The 16,805-nt window shown below is 37.0% G+C and overlaps 1 protein-coding gene across 1 annotated transcript in view; it reads right to left on the bottom strand.

Moving 5' to 3' along the window:
* The window catches only part of tbc1d9 (TBC1 domain family, member 9 (with GRAM domain)), a 43,918-nt gene that overhangs the window by 4,572 nt on the left and 22,541 nt on the right, over nt 1-16,805 (bottom strand). Inside the window, exons 8-20 of the mRNA XM_079614745.1 lie at nt 15,989-16,162; nt 14,452-14,602; nt 12,926-13,140; nt 12,727-12,844; nt 12,036-12,321; nt 9,136-9,265; nt 8,561-8,659; nt 8,380-8,448; nt 4,351-4,591; nt 3,404-3,469; nt 2,024-2,110; nt 1,468-1,536; nt 1,252-1,355 (exon numbers count right to left, since the gene is read on the bottom strand). Coding sequence (XP_079470871.1) covers nt 1,252-1,355; nt 1,468-1,536; nt 2,024-2,110; nt 3,404-3,469; nt 4,351-4,591; nt 8,380-8,448; nt 8,561-8,659; nt 9,136-9,265; nt 12,036-12,321; nt 12,727-12,844; nt 12,926-13,140; nt 14,452-14,602; nt 15,989-16,162 — 1,809 coding nt within the window. The remainder of the gene's footprint in view (nt 1-1,251; nt 1,356-1,467; nt 1,537-2,023; nt 2,111-3,403; nt 3,470-4,350; nt 4,592-8,379; nt 8,449-8,560; nt 8,660-9,135; nt 9,266-12,035; nt 12,322-12,726; nt 12,845-12,925; nt 13,141-14,451; nt 14,603-15,988; nt 16,163-16,805) is intronic.

Genomic DNA, 16,805 nt, shown 5'->3' with positions numbered 1-16,805 from the left:
ACGTTTTCCACTGAATTTGTGCCCTTATGTCTGGCATAACAATTTTTAATCGTGCATTTACTCTTCATATGGTATTTTCATACAAGGTTATATATTAATTCTGAAAAAAAAAAAACCTGCAATATGCCCTTTAATAACAACCAATTAATTCCTGTGTGTGTGTGTGTGTGTGTGTGTACAGTATAGATACACACAGGAATGAATTAGTTGTTTCTTAACAGCAACTAATATCTAATAAATATATTTAAATAAATCTACACACACACACACAGTATTTTATATTGTATTATGTCATAATATAATATCTAATGCAAAAACATTTATATAATGCAATTTTTTTTTAAATAAAAGTTGTTAAGAAATGTCAATTTATTTAACAAAAAATATATATTATACATATATAATTGTATATATAATCAGTTTAGTTTTAGCAAAAAAGTTACATTTATTAAAAAATAAATAAATAAATATATACTGTGTATAATTTGTAGATTTTATATATTTTAATAAAATAGCATGTGAAATACGTTTTATCTTAAGAAATGTAATTTATTATATAAACATTTTTATTTGCTGAAAAAAGGCAATTTACGAAATATATATATTTTATATGCCATTTTGTTATATAATATATAAAAATTATATAAAGTTTTATCTTAAGTGGAAATTTATTATATAAAAAAATGCATATATATTTAATTTAGTTTTATACACAGTATATTTGTAAAGTTTTAGCTAAATAAATTAAATTTATTATATTGAAAATAAGATCAAATTTATACACACACACACACACACACACACATATATATATATATATATATATATATATATATATATATATATTATCTAATAAATATCTATTTATTACATTTTTATTTATTCATATATATTTAGTTATTCATATATGTTAGTAATTTGTGTATTTAGTCTGAAATGACTTTTTTTAATCAGATAAATCATAATTTCAACAAACCATTGTTGTAAAGTAGAATCAAATTATTTAAATGTCAAAAGCAAAATATACTAGCAATCTAGTGCAAATAATACATGTTTTCCACTGACGGTTTATCACATTCGAGTCAGCGTGAATTCAAAAGATCCCATGTTACCGCTCTTAACTCACAGTCCTGTCTCACTGTGTGATATTCTGTATATATATGACTTTTCTTTACATTCGATGGGTTGGGAATGGAAAACCATGTATCTTTAATAGGTCTTGAAGTAATTTTGTCTGGTCTCCAGATGTACCTGGTTGAGTTTGGGCAGATCCTTCATGTTCTCCAGCTTAGCTTTGGTCTCCTGGTTCCACAGGCGCAGGTACGTGCGGTAATCTGGAGTGTGTGTTTTCTTAGCTACATCACCACAGACAGAAGAAAGAAGAAGCCTTACTGCATGCTGCACGTTTAAAACCACTCAACTCTGATTCACTCTCATCTGTATAAATGGAGAGGACGTGTCTCCCACCTTTATCATTCTTAAAGGTGACCCTGACGAACCCATCATCCTTCTCGCTTCTGTTCTTGGGGTCGAGGCCTATCCACGAGAGGTCAAAGCATCAGTACCAGTGATCACAGTTTGTGTGCTAGGCAAATCAACATGTTCATAAGTGACCCTGGACCACAAAACCAGTCATAAATAAAAGCTGAATAAATAAGCGTTCCATTGATGTATGGTTTGTTAGAATAGGACAATATTAGAAAATCTGGAATCTGAGGGTGCCAAAAAAATCTGAACATTGAGAAAATCTCCTTTAAAGTTGTGCATTTATGTTCACGATTGTGCTGCATTCACTCACAAAAATACATGTTTGATATATTTACAGTAGGAAATGTACAAAATATCTTCATGGATCATGATCTTTACTTAATATCCTCATGATTTTTGGCATAAAAGAAAAATCGATAATTTTGACCCATACAATGTATTGTTGGCTATTGCCACAAATATACCCGTGTGACACATGTGACTGGTTTTGTGATCCAGGGTCACGTATGGTGAGTGTGTGTGATATGGTCAGTACCGCTGGAGGTCTCGGGGGTGATGTCCTCGAAGAAATACTGCGTGGCTTCACAGGCCGAGTCCGGCTCCTCCTGCTCCTGGTGCAGCTCTGACAACAACACACACTGCAGATTCAGGATACGCCTCAATACAACTCATTCATATTTAGATAACAATATAAAAATGACTAAATATTAGAACGATTGATCGCATCCAAAATTAAAGTTTGTGTTTACATAATATATGTGTGTGTATAATTATTTTGTATGTATATAAATACACACATATTCAACAATATTATTGATCTGACTGTCCTGACGCTGTCTATGAGAACTGAACTGAGCTGGAAAATGACATAATTTTTTTGCATAACTGCTTTATAGATGAAATTAACTAATTTAATAATTGATGATCTTTACAGCGGAACTGAATCAACACTGAACTGACAGTCAAAATGCATAATTTTCCTGTTAACACAGTTTCACTGAAACAATCTGAATTGTATAAAGCGCTATATAAATAAAGGTGACTTGATATGTTACATTTAAAATTTTTATATTGTATTATTTCCTTAAAAAAAAAAAAAAAGACCCTGAACATCTCCTGACAGGTAACTGGATATTATAATAGGCTTATTTATTTGACAAAAAAAGTATTCTGTCAAGGATGACATGATAAAGTTATGAACTCATTTCCATTGTGGTTCATGATATTACACAAAACGATCTCTATTACATTTTCAGCATCTTGAATCCTCTTTAAGGAGAATTTAATTTCTGATTTGGGGGTGAATTATGACCCTGATATATTCGTGACAGATTTCATGAGATTCACCACTGACGCAGCGCATAACAACTCAAGCGCGAGACATGAAGAACCAGCAAAACATCCGACTTCACTTTCATTTCTCACGCTTCCTCTCGACTAATCGTACAGTTATTATACGTATTATATGCATGTGCGCATAACAAAATGTAAACAAAAAGGTAAACAAATGCTGAAAATAATGAATGAACCAGTTTGAACTTTAATAATTACCAGCATAATGTTACAAAAAATGTCAACTAATTTTATAAAAAATGGAATCCTATCATTTCCTTTGTTGAAACTACATTTATTGGAGATTATTGGAGATATGGGAGATTTAAAAAAAAAAAATTTGGGTTACTTGGGATGGGTAGAGTTAAGAGTTCTGTAGATTTGTATAATCTTTCCTTATTCATTTCTATGGATGTTAAAAAAGAAAAAAAAGCAGGTTGTGATGTTTTTCATATATGCCATGCACATATTGTCACTTCAAAATCTGCTCAAAAAATAAATACAAATAAATCAAAATTATATATATATATAAATATAAATTAAAGTTATTTTTTCTTATTTACAGCCACATATTCTCACCTACCTGGAATAACGTGAATCTTGTAGAGAAATTTGAGTTTTTCCGTCAGGTCACCGTGACACAGGACGCCTGCGACACAAGTTAAGCATTTAAATGTGCACAAAAACAATCAACCCGATGCACTTTAGTCAGATTTAGTTTGAATTTAAACGCATTTAAATCATATCATATATTTTCATTTTTTATTTAACAACCACCACTAAATATAACCAAAATCGTCACAATAAAATAAAAAGTAAATTCAAATCATAACATGTATGATCATAATAATTTACAATTATTTAGCAAGCATCATTAAATATAAATCAAAATCATCTCAAAACAAAAAAGGAAAATAAAAAGAATAAAAATCATAACATTTATGTTAATAATGATCAATTATTTAACAAGATTAAGCATTATTAAGCATTAACAAACAAAAAAAAGACAAAGAAAATTGCATTTATATTAATAATAAGAATTTTTAATTTATATTAAATGATTAAACAAATAATATTCATTTTCATTAATGGTCCACATATATTTTCTGCATATTATTACATAATAAAATTTTCTGACTTGGGCGTTTTCTGACTTCTAAATGTAAGCTTTCATAGTACATCAGACTTTTATGGGAAATGATTTAAAGTCACCATGAAATCAAAATTGACAGTTCTTATGTTTTAAAGTCCGCGTGAACGGGAAGTTGCAACCGACTTTATCTCAGTGTTGTGACGTATTTCCGAGAGAAACGGAATACTAAATGAGGAAAAATAGTGTGCGTGACCATCAACCACAACCATCTAATCAATTCCCAATGGACAAAATCAAGCCCCGCCCTGCATTTGTTCTTGTTCGAGAAGCGGTTTCACTCGGATATACGTCACAATAGGGAAGAAAAGACTATCGCAACTTCTGTTTCTTGCTGACTTTAAGGAAAATATGAATCCCCTGATTAAAAACACACTCACTCAAGCCGCTTATGAACTCTCTAAAGTTGATGAGCGCGTCTGCGTTGTGGTCTAGCAGACGGAAGAAGCGCAGGGCCAGATCGTCGGTGTGTGAGCCGCAGGCCCAGGGGAACAGCAGAGCAAACAGGCCCTTGAACTGCTCCAGGTCCATGCGGTACTGCTCCAGGTACGGCAGGCTCGGGTCGTGGCGGCTCATGGGGTTACTGGTGCTGCCCCAGTAACAGCTGGTCAGATGCTCAGCCTACAGGTGTCAAACACACACACACAGGTCATGAAACTCTGGTGTTAATGTGCTTCATCGTTTCAATAATACAATTATCTCCATAAACTGTATGATTTGAGGCGTAACACACATCAGCTGGACGAGTTACATGCACACTGTAACGAAGTTCAACATTTCGGGGTTAGGGATTTATTCAAATTATTTATCAAGCACCACTAAATATGACCAACATCATCTTCTCAATACAAAAACAACAAAAATACAAATAAAATAGCATTTATATTAATAATATTAATGGTAATTTAAAATGATTTAGCAAGCACCATTCAATTTAACCAAATAAGCACAATAAAACAAAAAAGGAAAATAAAATGTAATAAAAATCATAATGTTTATGATAAAATGTTTTTTCAATTATTTGGCAAGAACCATTAAATATTTCAATAAAAAGACAAAAAAAATAGCATACATAAGATTTTTTCAATGTTTATATTAAATGAATAAATAATTAGTATTGATTTATTCATTATTATTATTATAAAGTACATAATAATGATGATCATAATACAGTAATTTCAAAAGATTTAGGAAGAACCATTAAATACGAATACTACAAATATAGCATGTTTAATAATACATTTGAATTATATACAATTATTAATTAATTACCATTGATTTAATAATAATAAGTAAATAATAATAATAACTATTATTGTTTGTATTTTTTATTTTTAACTCCAGCTAGGTTGCATCATCTGTTGAAAAATGCTGTTTTATGTGACTTTTCATTATTTCCATATGCAAAGCATCCTCTGATTAATCACCACAATTATTCCTTTAAATGAGCAAGGCCTTTGGGACATAAATCCAGATCAGGAAAACTCTCGGAGCGGCTACTACACCATTGCAAGCTAATGAATGTCCCGAAGAACAGCTAAAGGGGAAGACACACGACTCTCTAATAAAAAAAGTCATCCGTCTGCAATATATTCACACACTCACTCCATCCATCAGCCCGTCATTATCTTAAATCACTAAGACAGGTCTTCCTAGGCTTGTTCGGGAAGCACACACACTCTTCAAAAACACATCTCTTCAACCTGGCATTTCACATTTCTATAATTCACATCTGTTAAAGGATTATTAGGCTGCATAAATGAGGTGAACACCCTTGTTACATCGTCAGAAGAGTGGCATCCACGCTAATATTAGTCTCTCCGTTTGTCCCGAGGTTACCGTAGTCAGCCGGATCCGGTCCGGATCCAGATCAGATGGTGAACCTGCACCTAGACACGACCACAACTCAGACCACAAGAACCAGACAAGTCCTCCACACGGACACTATGACCAGCTTCGGCTCCATACCGGCGTGACGAATCCCATCTTCAAGCAAAAGGAACCGGATGAATATGTGGATCTGAATTTTAACGGCCTGAATCATAATCACACCGCGTTCGTTCCCTGAGAACTGGCTCTCCGACTGAGCCTGGCTTCTCCCACGTTTTATTCCTCTATTCTCTCACTTGATGGAGTTTGGGTTCCTCTGGTTTGCTTAGTACTTAAAGGGTTAGTTCACCCAAAAATGAAAATAATGTCATTAATGACTCACCCTCGTGTCGTTCTAAGCCCGTAAGACCTCCGTTCATCTTCGGAACACAGTTTAAGATATTTTAGATTTAGTCCGAGAGCTTTCTGTCCCTCCATTGAAACTGTATATACAGTATACTGGCCATGTCCATAAAGGTAATAAAAAGATCATCAAAGTAGTCCATGTGACATCAGTGGGTTAGTTAGAAGTTTTTGAAGCATCGAAAATACTTTTTGGTCCAAAAATAACACAAAATAAGACTTTATTCCGCATTGTATTCTCTCCCGGGTCTGTTGTCAATCCTTCACAGTTACGCTGATGGCGTAAGACGCTGATGACGTGTATTTCTGGTGCGCCCGAGCTTCGTTTACAGTCTGAGGGAAACGCACGCTGTAAAAGTGTCTCATCCGCGACATGCACATTTACGCACCATTAAAAAAATGATATCCACGCAAACAATGTAGAATAGCTTGAATATAGCGTGCGTCTCCCCCAGACTGTAAACGAAGCTCGGGCGCACCAGATAACACGTCATCAGCGTCACTGCGGAGTCCTGAACGCAGATTCACAACAGACCCGGGAGAGAATACAATGCGGAATAAAGTCTTATTTTGTTTTATTTTTGGACCAAAAAGTATTTTCGATGCTTCAAAAACTTCTAACTAACCCACTGATGTCACATGGACTACTGTGATGATGTTTTTATTACCTTTATGGACATGGACAGTAGACTGTATATACAGCTTCAATGGAGGGACAGAATGCTCTCGGACTAAATCTAAAATATCTTAAACTGTGTTCCGAAGATGAACGGAGGTCTTACGGGCTTAGAACGACATGAGGGTGAGTCATTAATGACATTATTTTCATTTTTGGGTGAACTAACCCTTTAATATTCAACAACATAAAGGTAATTGGAAACTGAGTCAGAAATTTTCATATGCGTTTTTTACCCCCCGAATTCATCATCCTAAAAATTCGTCACATACAGTAACCTTGCACACTGTATTCATTTATACATTGCAGAAAAAAATGTGCAAAATTTTTCGCTTATTAATTATTTTTTTTGGGTCCATCCAATCCTGAGATTGAGTAGAGAGGAAGGAGAGCTCCGCCTCCTTATCAAGGAAGGAGCTGCGGGATTATCCCGAGTGATTCAAAGTTTACTACAGGATGTCAACGGCTCAGTTTGATGCTTTGCCAGCGATACTGGAGCCAAATATTAAAAATAAGACCAGCAATTTCCGTGAACCAATTGACCGTTCGCAAAGACCCGCCCCCTTTAGTTACTGTCCATGTCCACACACACCATGTTCTCACATGGCGGAGCAGAGAGGACACTGACAACACACTGACAGACAGGAGACCAGGTTACTTTTTATATGAAAAAGTATATTTCAAATTTAGTCATTTTTTAAAGAAATTTAAACAATAAATACAGTTTTGTGGCTCTTTAATGTGTCGTGACAGATCGCTCAGTTTAAGCTGCTCGTGAACCGATCATCTCTTCCTTCTAGTTCATTTATAGCATCAAATAAACATGAATGAACATCAGAAGGAATGTTGTTTTAACCACGGAAAGGCGTCAGTACACACCGCTTTACAAGTTCAAATCCTCCAACGTTAATCTACTAACTCTCCTGACTGCTTTGTCGGACAAAATGGCGGATTATGATTGGTCAGATCGCCTGTCAATCAAACTCTTTGATCCTGAACAGCTCAGGATTTTGGCGTTCACTTGTACGTTGTCTCTGAATTGTCAAAACACCTCTCAAAATGCTTGCTACAGATGCGAAAAACGCAGAAAATTTTACTTCAAATTTGAATTTAAAGTTTCGGTTGGGGTTGCGGGGCAGTGTGACACAACGAGAGGTCGTATTTATTTTTTTACGTGAGAAAATGTCAGACTCGGTGTGCAAGGACCTTTACTGATTTGACCGCACTGACACTATTGGATGAGAACTGAACTGAGTTTTCTACAGAACCGCTTATAGTTGAACTAATTTAATAACTGATGATCTTTACAACGAATCAACACTGAACTGACATCAGCTGAACAATGACACTTTTCTTATAGAGCTGCTGTACAGCTTAAATTAACTGTTTGCATCATTGAATCATACTCCTGTTATCACTGTAAAGCTGCTTTCAAACAATCTGTATTGTATAAAGCGCTATATAAATAAAGGTGACTTGACACACTCGTCATGTGACTGACCTTAAAGAGTGTGTAGAGCTCCTCCAACTCATCAATGCTGAAGGGCGTCTCCGTCACGATGGTCCGCACCTGGAAAACCAGCGGATTAGGCAAAGATGAACATGTGTGCAGTGCAGTGTGTGCATTAAATCTAAAAGTCACAGATCCACTGCTTGAGTCAGTATGGAGAGTGTCAGATTACCACATTGCGTTTGGTGGTGTCTTCAATGGCCTGGATCACTCTCAGTCTCTGTTTGAAACGCATCTGCTCGATCACATCCGCACGAATGGAGCCGAACTTCTGCCGATGACAGTAAAAAAATAGCAAACACACTTTAAGCCGGCGAGCCCTGTAATATATACAGGTGAAACTCGAAAAATTTGAATATTGTGCAAAAGTTCATTTATTTCAGTAATTCAACTTAAAAGGTGAAACTAATATATTATATAGACTCATTACATGCAAAGTGAGATACTTCAAGCCTTTATTTGTTATAATTTTGATGATTATGGATTACATAATCAAAATTAGAATATTGTGAAAAGATTTTCATAGCTATAAGCCATAATCATCAAAATTATAACAAATAAAGGCTTGGAATATCTCACTTTGCATGTAATGAGTCTATATAATATATTAGTTTCACCTTTTAAGTTGAATTGCTGAAATAAATGAACATTTGCATGATATTCGAGTTTTTCGAGTTTCACCCGTACACCACCATGCTATTAGTAGACGTGTAAGATAGAACAAGGAGGAACTTCAGATGAACGAACCTCATACGAGCAGCGCACAAGTTTGAAGATGTCCACCTCAGGATGAGGCTCGCCGTTATCCGTCAGGAGCGAGTGAAGATGAGGGATCGGAGGAAGGGTGCTGTCCTTATTGGTCACGCTGTCCAGATACCTACAACACACACTCGTTTGTGTCAGCATACTATATACATGTAGTTTGTAGCATAGTGCACTAAATTTTGTCAATTTGTAGCATACTGTACACTCACTGGGGAGCATATAATCACTTTACACCACTACATACACTTATTATGCAGCATACTACATGCAATACTCACTCGGCTGCACACAAATGCTGAATTTGCTTATAGACTATGTACACTGAGTACACAGTACATACTGCAAGATCAGTTAAATAGTGTACTGTGTACTGTATGTAGCATGCAGCACATAATAACTTTGTATGAATACAACACTTTGTATTGTTTGTATGTTTATAGACTCACTACGTAGTACACTACATACACCAAATGTGCAGTATAGTGTATACTCAGTGTAATATGCAGCATACTGTATAATCATTTGCAGCATAACATAAACTCAGTTTACAGGCAATATGTACTCACTACTGTGTAGTACAATACGAACTCTGTAATTTGCAGCATACAGTATAACGACTTTGTAAGCAAAGTTTGTTTATGTTTGTGTTTATGCAGTCTATATATACTAACTACATCGTATGCTGCATACACTAAATCTGCAGTATACTCTAGTATGCAGCCAGCATATGATCACTTTGCAGCACACAACATACACAAACTGTGCTTATAAACTACATTTTCACACTCATTACATAGAATATACGCTATACTACAAATTTCTTGTACTATGCAAATTGCGTACTATGTAGTATACAACATATAATATTGCAGTATACAAGCAAACTTTGCTAATAGACTATTTATACTCATTATGTACTACGCAACATACACTAAATTTGCAGTAGTGTATATTCCATGTAGTATGCAGCATATATTTGTGCAGTATACAAACATAAACTTTGTTTCTTTAATACTAACTACATAGTATGCTGCATATACTAAATTTGCTAAATAGTGTATATGCAGCATATAATAATATTGCAGTATACAAAAACGTTGCTTATAGACTATATTTTTACTCACTACAAAGCATGCTACTGTTGTATAGTCACATAAATCAAGAGATCACATTCAGGCAACTCACAGGTTTCTTTACTAGCATTGTATGTACCAAAAAATCTACTTTCTCTTCCCCTCTTACATGCATACCAGTTCCCCACATAATACATCAACTCCCTCTAGTGGGCATTTGCCAATCAACATTAGTAAGTGAACAACAGCTACATACACTAAAGTTGCAGGAAAGTGTATACTCTATGTAGTATACAGTATATAATCACTTTGCATTACAGTACATATGTCGAACACTACATATACTTACTAGGTAGCACACTAACGCCCTGTCCTAACCAGACGCGATGGGTTAAGTTTCCAGGAACAAATGATTGTCTGTTCACACTAGATGCGACTGCGAGATGTGTAAAAATCAATCAAAACCCACAGCCAATCAGAACAGTGTGTGGGCGGAGTCTCGCGGCGAGTGCACAGCGCCAGAGAGTAATCTTGACGGCACTCGCAAGAAAATGGATAAGTACATAAACAAATTTACAAATATTACACCATTTAAACATTATTAAAAATACATACGCTCCTGAGTTACTCAAACTATCTTTGTCAAAGAATACACTTGTCTGTTCACAGTTTGAACTTTCTTGTTTCCATTTGTTTCATTTCAAGATCTGAGGTGAATTATCCATTGTTGCTTTTACAGCTACAAAGCTGGAGCACTAAATGATATTCAAAGTCACATTACACGCTTTTAACATTAAATAAAGAGATTATCATTGCCAAGCTTTGTGTTTGTTGTGGGTTAGGGTTAGCCGAGACGTCGCAGAAAAATATAAACCGTTTCTAAAACAGAATCATCGCGTGTTGCTGTCGAGGCTGGTTAGGACAAAAACTCTGATTAAAGGGAGAACTCCGGTCAATTTTAACATTGAGCTCAATTTTTAGTAAATTTGGAGTGCTGTCAATACAGAGAACAACGACAAAAATCGGTGTTGCCTACACTGTGTTATCCTATTTTTAAAATTTACACCCTATTGACTTGAATGGGGCAAGTTTTAAACTTAACCAGTTCTTAGTCTTATCATCCTTGATGTGTCATTACAAGTGCCCAGCTATGTTGAGTGATTCCTTCAGAGTGAACACGAGTGAATCTGACTGCAGTAGATGTGAAAGATATGAATAAAAATGATGTTATATCAGCCAGCGCACATACCTGTATTTAGTTCCTGTTTTCGGTCGAAGTCCAAAGTAGTCGATTGTCGAGTTCACGCGCATAGGTTTAGTTACTTAGATCACGCGCGTGAACTCGACAATCGACTACTTTGGACTTCCACCGAAAACAGGAACTAAATACAGGTTTTTGCGCTGGCTGAAATAACATCATTTTTATTCATATCTTTCACATCTACTGCAGTCAGATTCACTCGTGTTCACTCTTAAGGAATCACTCAACATGGCTGGGCACTTGTATGACACATCAAATATGTTAAGAGGATAAAAGCAGGTTTAAAACTTGCCCCATTCAAGTCAATAGGGTGCAAATTTTAAAAATAGGATAACACAGTGTAGGCAACACCGATTTTTGTCGTTGTTCTCTGTATTGACAGCACTCCAAATTTACTAAAAATTGAGCTCAATGTTAAAATTGACCGGAGTTCTCCTTTAACATGGAAAATATGCATTTTATCGCGTCGCGCGTGTAGTTAGGACACGGTGTAAACGTACTCATTATGCTGTATACTACACATACTCAGTAGTCTGCAGTTGTGCTACCTGCCCAGGATGGTCATGGCTTCCCCGTCATCTTTACAGTCCAGCAGCTGATGGATGTTGGCGTCGAGCACGGACAGAGCCAGCTGGAAGATGACCTTGATGCCCTCGTAGAAGAAGCAGTCGACCACCACCACGGCGCTCTCGAAGGGCATGACGGACAGGAAGAGTGTGAGGAACCAGGAGAGAGAGATGGTGGAGATGACGCCCAGCGCCTGCATGCAGTCGTACAGCTGAGGAACGTAGACGTGAGCCAGCTCCTCGAACACGCCTTGGTCCACCAAAGCACCTGAGACACACACACACACACACACACACACTAAGTGCTGTCAGATCTTCTTGTGTCCGAGCCGTTTAGTGGCTGATAGGGCTGCACAATTAATCGCAATTTAAATGCATAATTATCGTGATTAGGAAATCGCAAAGGCTGTGATTATTTATTATGTGCAGCGTGTCAGTGACGCACGGCTCTGTAAGCGCTGCTCACTCTGAAAGCACTGTGAGTTTGAGTCGCTAATAACGTGCATTTGAAAAAGCAACACGCGTCCAACATCTTCCCATGTGTGTGTATGTGTGTGTGTGAGAGACACCCTCTGGTGTTCAGATGGAGCACCATTTACTAATTGCGTGCGGTTTTATTGTGATTAATCGTGCAGCCCTAGTGGCTGAGAAGCTGGATGATCCCGGAGCTCACCTACGACTCTGGTGTTGTAGTAATCGGGAAGCATCCGCTCACACAAGGCCACCAGGAGCCAGAAGGCCTCTTCTTCTTTAGCGTACAGCAGCAGGACCGAGGTTACGATGTTCATGGCCTGTGGAGGAAGACGAGCTGGCGTTATGACCATGCTGTGTGTGTGTGTGTGTTGTGGAAGCTGTGGAGATGTGCATCATACCTGGCAGTAGCCGATGTTGGGGTTGCGAAATGCGTACGCAGTGAGGACTCGACGCAAGGCTGCGATGCCCATCTCGTTCTGGAAGGCCGGATGCTCCGGGAGAGACCGGTGAAGGTCTCGCTCGATCTCCTCTGTGGCCAGATTATATTTCCCCATCGACTTCTCCACCAGATCCTCGTAATAACCAGGATGAGTGGCCATCTCGTTAATCGCTCCTGCAAGCACAGCAATACACACACTCAAAATTACACAAATTATTTAGCTAATCTTTTTTAAAAAAAAATCCAAAACACTCTTGGAACAAAATTATTTTATTAGGTCATGATGAGTCTCTCTTTACTTTAATTAAACTCAAATCTAATTTAATTAAACTAATTTAATTCAATTCAACTCTACTTTCATTTAATTAAACTAATTTAAATTAATTAAATTCAAATCTGGGTTAATTCAATTCAACTAATTAATTCAATGCAACTAATTTATTTAATTCAATTCAATTCTAGTTTTGTATGCATATATTATGCATGCAATAATTTACAGGTACAATAAACAGTTTAACTCCAATATTACAATTTGATATTTGACAGATATTCAAAAATCTTTCCTGGTTAGACATTTTTTTTAACATGCATTAAAGACATTGCTGACTCTAACCTTTCTCTAGTGATAAAACATTTTAAAATATTTGTATTCATTCTTATTTTAAAATATCATAATTTTTTTATTTAAATGTATTCATAAAATATATATTTTAACATGTATTTTATATGTGATAAAATATATAAATCGACTACATTTTCTGCTATTTTTATAGTTTGACCAGTAAGGCTAGTAAAAGTGATTAAACGTTCTTGATATCCTAACAGTAACAGTATCTGAGCTACTTGATTTCAATAACTTGTTGTTTCCCACTGCTATTACACAAACTGTGCAGAAACACACGGCAGCTAGACTGTTTGCTTGTGCGGTCGTGTGTTTCAGTTTGTGCACTGGCCTATAAAACTTGACTTCAGAATAAGGTACTCTAATCTACAAACAGGAAGCAGGGTAAAATACAAACAGGTACTTGCACTGCACCACGAGATAACCACCACAAAACAGGTGTGTGTGTGTGTGTGTGTGGTTTTCATAAGCAAATAAAATTATAACAAATAAAGGCTTGAAATATCTCACTTTGCATGTAATGAGTCTATATAATATATTAGTTTCACCTTTTAAGTTGAATTACTGAAATAAATGAACTTTTGCACCATATTAAAATTTTTCACCTGTATATGTGAATGTCAAATGTATTTATTTTGGTGCCGTAACTGTGCTTGATTATCTGGGGTGCGTTTCCCAAAAGCATCGCTAGCCAACTATGGTCGCAAGTTCCACTGAACTCTATTGCTAACGACAGAACTTGCGACCATAGTTGGCTTTGGGAAACGCACCCCTGGATAGTTGCATTTTATTGCATGCATTCAGCTGTTTTTCTCCCTGTTGTCCGTGTGGGACGCAAGACGTCTGTGTGACGTTTGACTCACCAGAAAACAGGAGCCACAGCTCTCCTCTCATGTTCTCCGGGATGCCCTGCATCACAAGGTCTTTGGTCTTCTCCGTGCGGTACATACACACTCCCTGGCCGTACTCGGTGAAGTGATTCTTCCAGGCCTGCTCCTTCAGAAACTCCTTAGCCTGAAAACAAGAGATTAAACAGAGAGCATCTCATCACTGGTGCGCAGACTTCAACTTCAGAAGTGCTGATGACGGAGACTCTGACTTGGACAAAGAAGCGAAGCCAGTGAGCCGTGAACAACATTAGCTTTCAATTCTGAAATTTGAAATGTGAGGCATTTAATGTATAATATGAAAGCTTTAGATTAGACAATCTTGCGAGCAGAATCATTGAAATACTCCTCTGAATGCAAAACATACATTTTTGCTTGTGCGCACACATACTGTGACTAAATTAACACTGCATAACTAGTTTGAAAGCAAATGACTTGAATCAGCAGGTTTCTCAGGTCATTTGTTGCAGGTTTGTCTTCTCATGAGTTGCACTTCCTGTGTATTTCATACTAAAGCATCTACTTTAACCACAACAAACACAATAACATGTATCAGGTTTTCAGGTTTTGAATTCTGAGTGGATGATGTGCATTCGAATGCCGATAAACGCACACCAGTAACTGTACATTATAAGCGCCAAACACCCCGTAATTAAACTAAAAGAACTACGTAACTTCAAATAAGAATAGTTTACTCGGACAAATAATGTTAATTATAAACGTACAAGTAGAAAGCTAACTATTTACTTAACATTGGTGTATTTTTAGCATGTTCCTGTTGTTCAACGCAGTGATTTAAGGGTATTTTAGGGGCAAAAGCAGCTCTTGGGCATGGTAAAAATCACTGTAATGCAAAAAAAAACAACCTACCAAGCAATGTTCTTTCACTATTCCTGATTTTGTTCGGCTTGGTCTTACGGGCGTCTATCAGAGCAGAAACTAAAGCTGCTGCCCTTCATCGTGTTCTTATGTAAATTACGTGAGCTTATTTTGTCCATTAGATCGAAATATGTGAAAAAACCCATACATTTACCCGCCCATAGACCCTCCCCTCGAAGAAATCAGGACTGAAGTGGTTAAAAGTGGACAAAAGAGACGGATTAAAACACCAGGTGTGAACGGGAATGTGTCTCCCTCGTCTACTTGTGATCCGATCGACCAAAACACCTCTTAATACCAGGAGTAAACACGGCCTGAGTTGTAAACAAACACGACGGCTGTTTTTTTCCATGAGGGGGTTTGGCATCACAGTGGCTTTGTTTCCAGCGGACCATTAAAGAACGTGACATGTGTTTCCAGGAAGTCCTGTAGAATTCAACCAATCAGATGACGACTTTAAACCTCCAGAAGCGTTTCCCTTTTTTTGTGCATTACGCATCAGACGTTCAACGTGGGCGTGACGGCGGAAACTAGGCTTGCCCCTGCTTAACCCCTCTATAGATCCGAGCTTCTTCATTAGTCCTATCAGTAAAAAGTGACAACATTAAGGAGAAAAAAAAGGAGGGTGTTGTACCAGTTTGGGGTTGAACTCCTCCGGGGAGCGTCGGCGGTACATGGTCATCAGGGCTTGTGTTGCGGTGGGAACCCTGCTATCGTTGAGATTGAACTGCCTCTCACTGTCTCCCTCAGAGCCGAGAGCGCTGCACTGCGGACTACATGACAGGACACTGCCCTGCTGCGAGTACACCTGCACACAGACGACAGCATTAGACAGAGCATCTCTAGATACATATATGACAAATCGTCCCCTTGGAATTATAAGGTTGAGGTTCTATCTGACATTTTTGTAAAAATTTAGTTATTCACATATTCTTATTCTGTGACCACTTCTTTACATTATGTGATGTTATTTTTTAAGTGGTGTACATTTTGGAACTTTTTATTTAGAAAATAAAAAGGTTCTTTCTACACAGTCGAATGGAATGCAAAAACTTTAAAGCTCAATATCTCAAAACCAGTCAGAATACAGATAGAACCTTATAATAGCCTGGTAATACCAAACTCTGCTACTTCGCTTTGCTTCATAGACAGAGTCTGGCATGGCATCATTGAAAAGTGTTTTCTTTATCGCGGGGGGGGGCGCTCGTCTGAAGTATAAAATCATTGGTTACCCGTAAGCCAATCACATAACGTTTGGTTATGACGTGTGTTATGCGCCAGCTCAGCAGCATCGAACTGCCACTGTAAACACATTATAAATAATGCGAAAACGAAACCATCGAGAGAAATACCGGAGTGAACATGGATGTCAACGACTTTTGTAGATTATGTGATGTAAATTAATCTACGCATCCACGGCACAATCGGGGCCACTAAACTATTATTGGACA

The sequence above is a fragment of the Phoxinus phoxinus genome (genome assembly GCF_949152265.1).
Source record: "Phoxinus phoxinus genome assembly, chromosome: 6".
Classification (NCBI taxonomy): Eukaryota; Metazoa; Chordata; class Actinopteri; order Cypriniformes; family Leuciscidae; genus Phoxinus; species Phoxinus phoxinus.
Note: the sequence above shows the minus strand (reverse complement) of the source record. Positions and strands in the feature narration are given on the sequence as shown.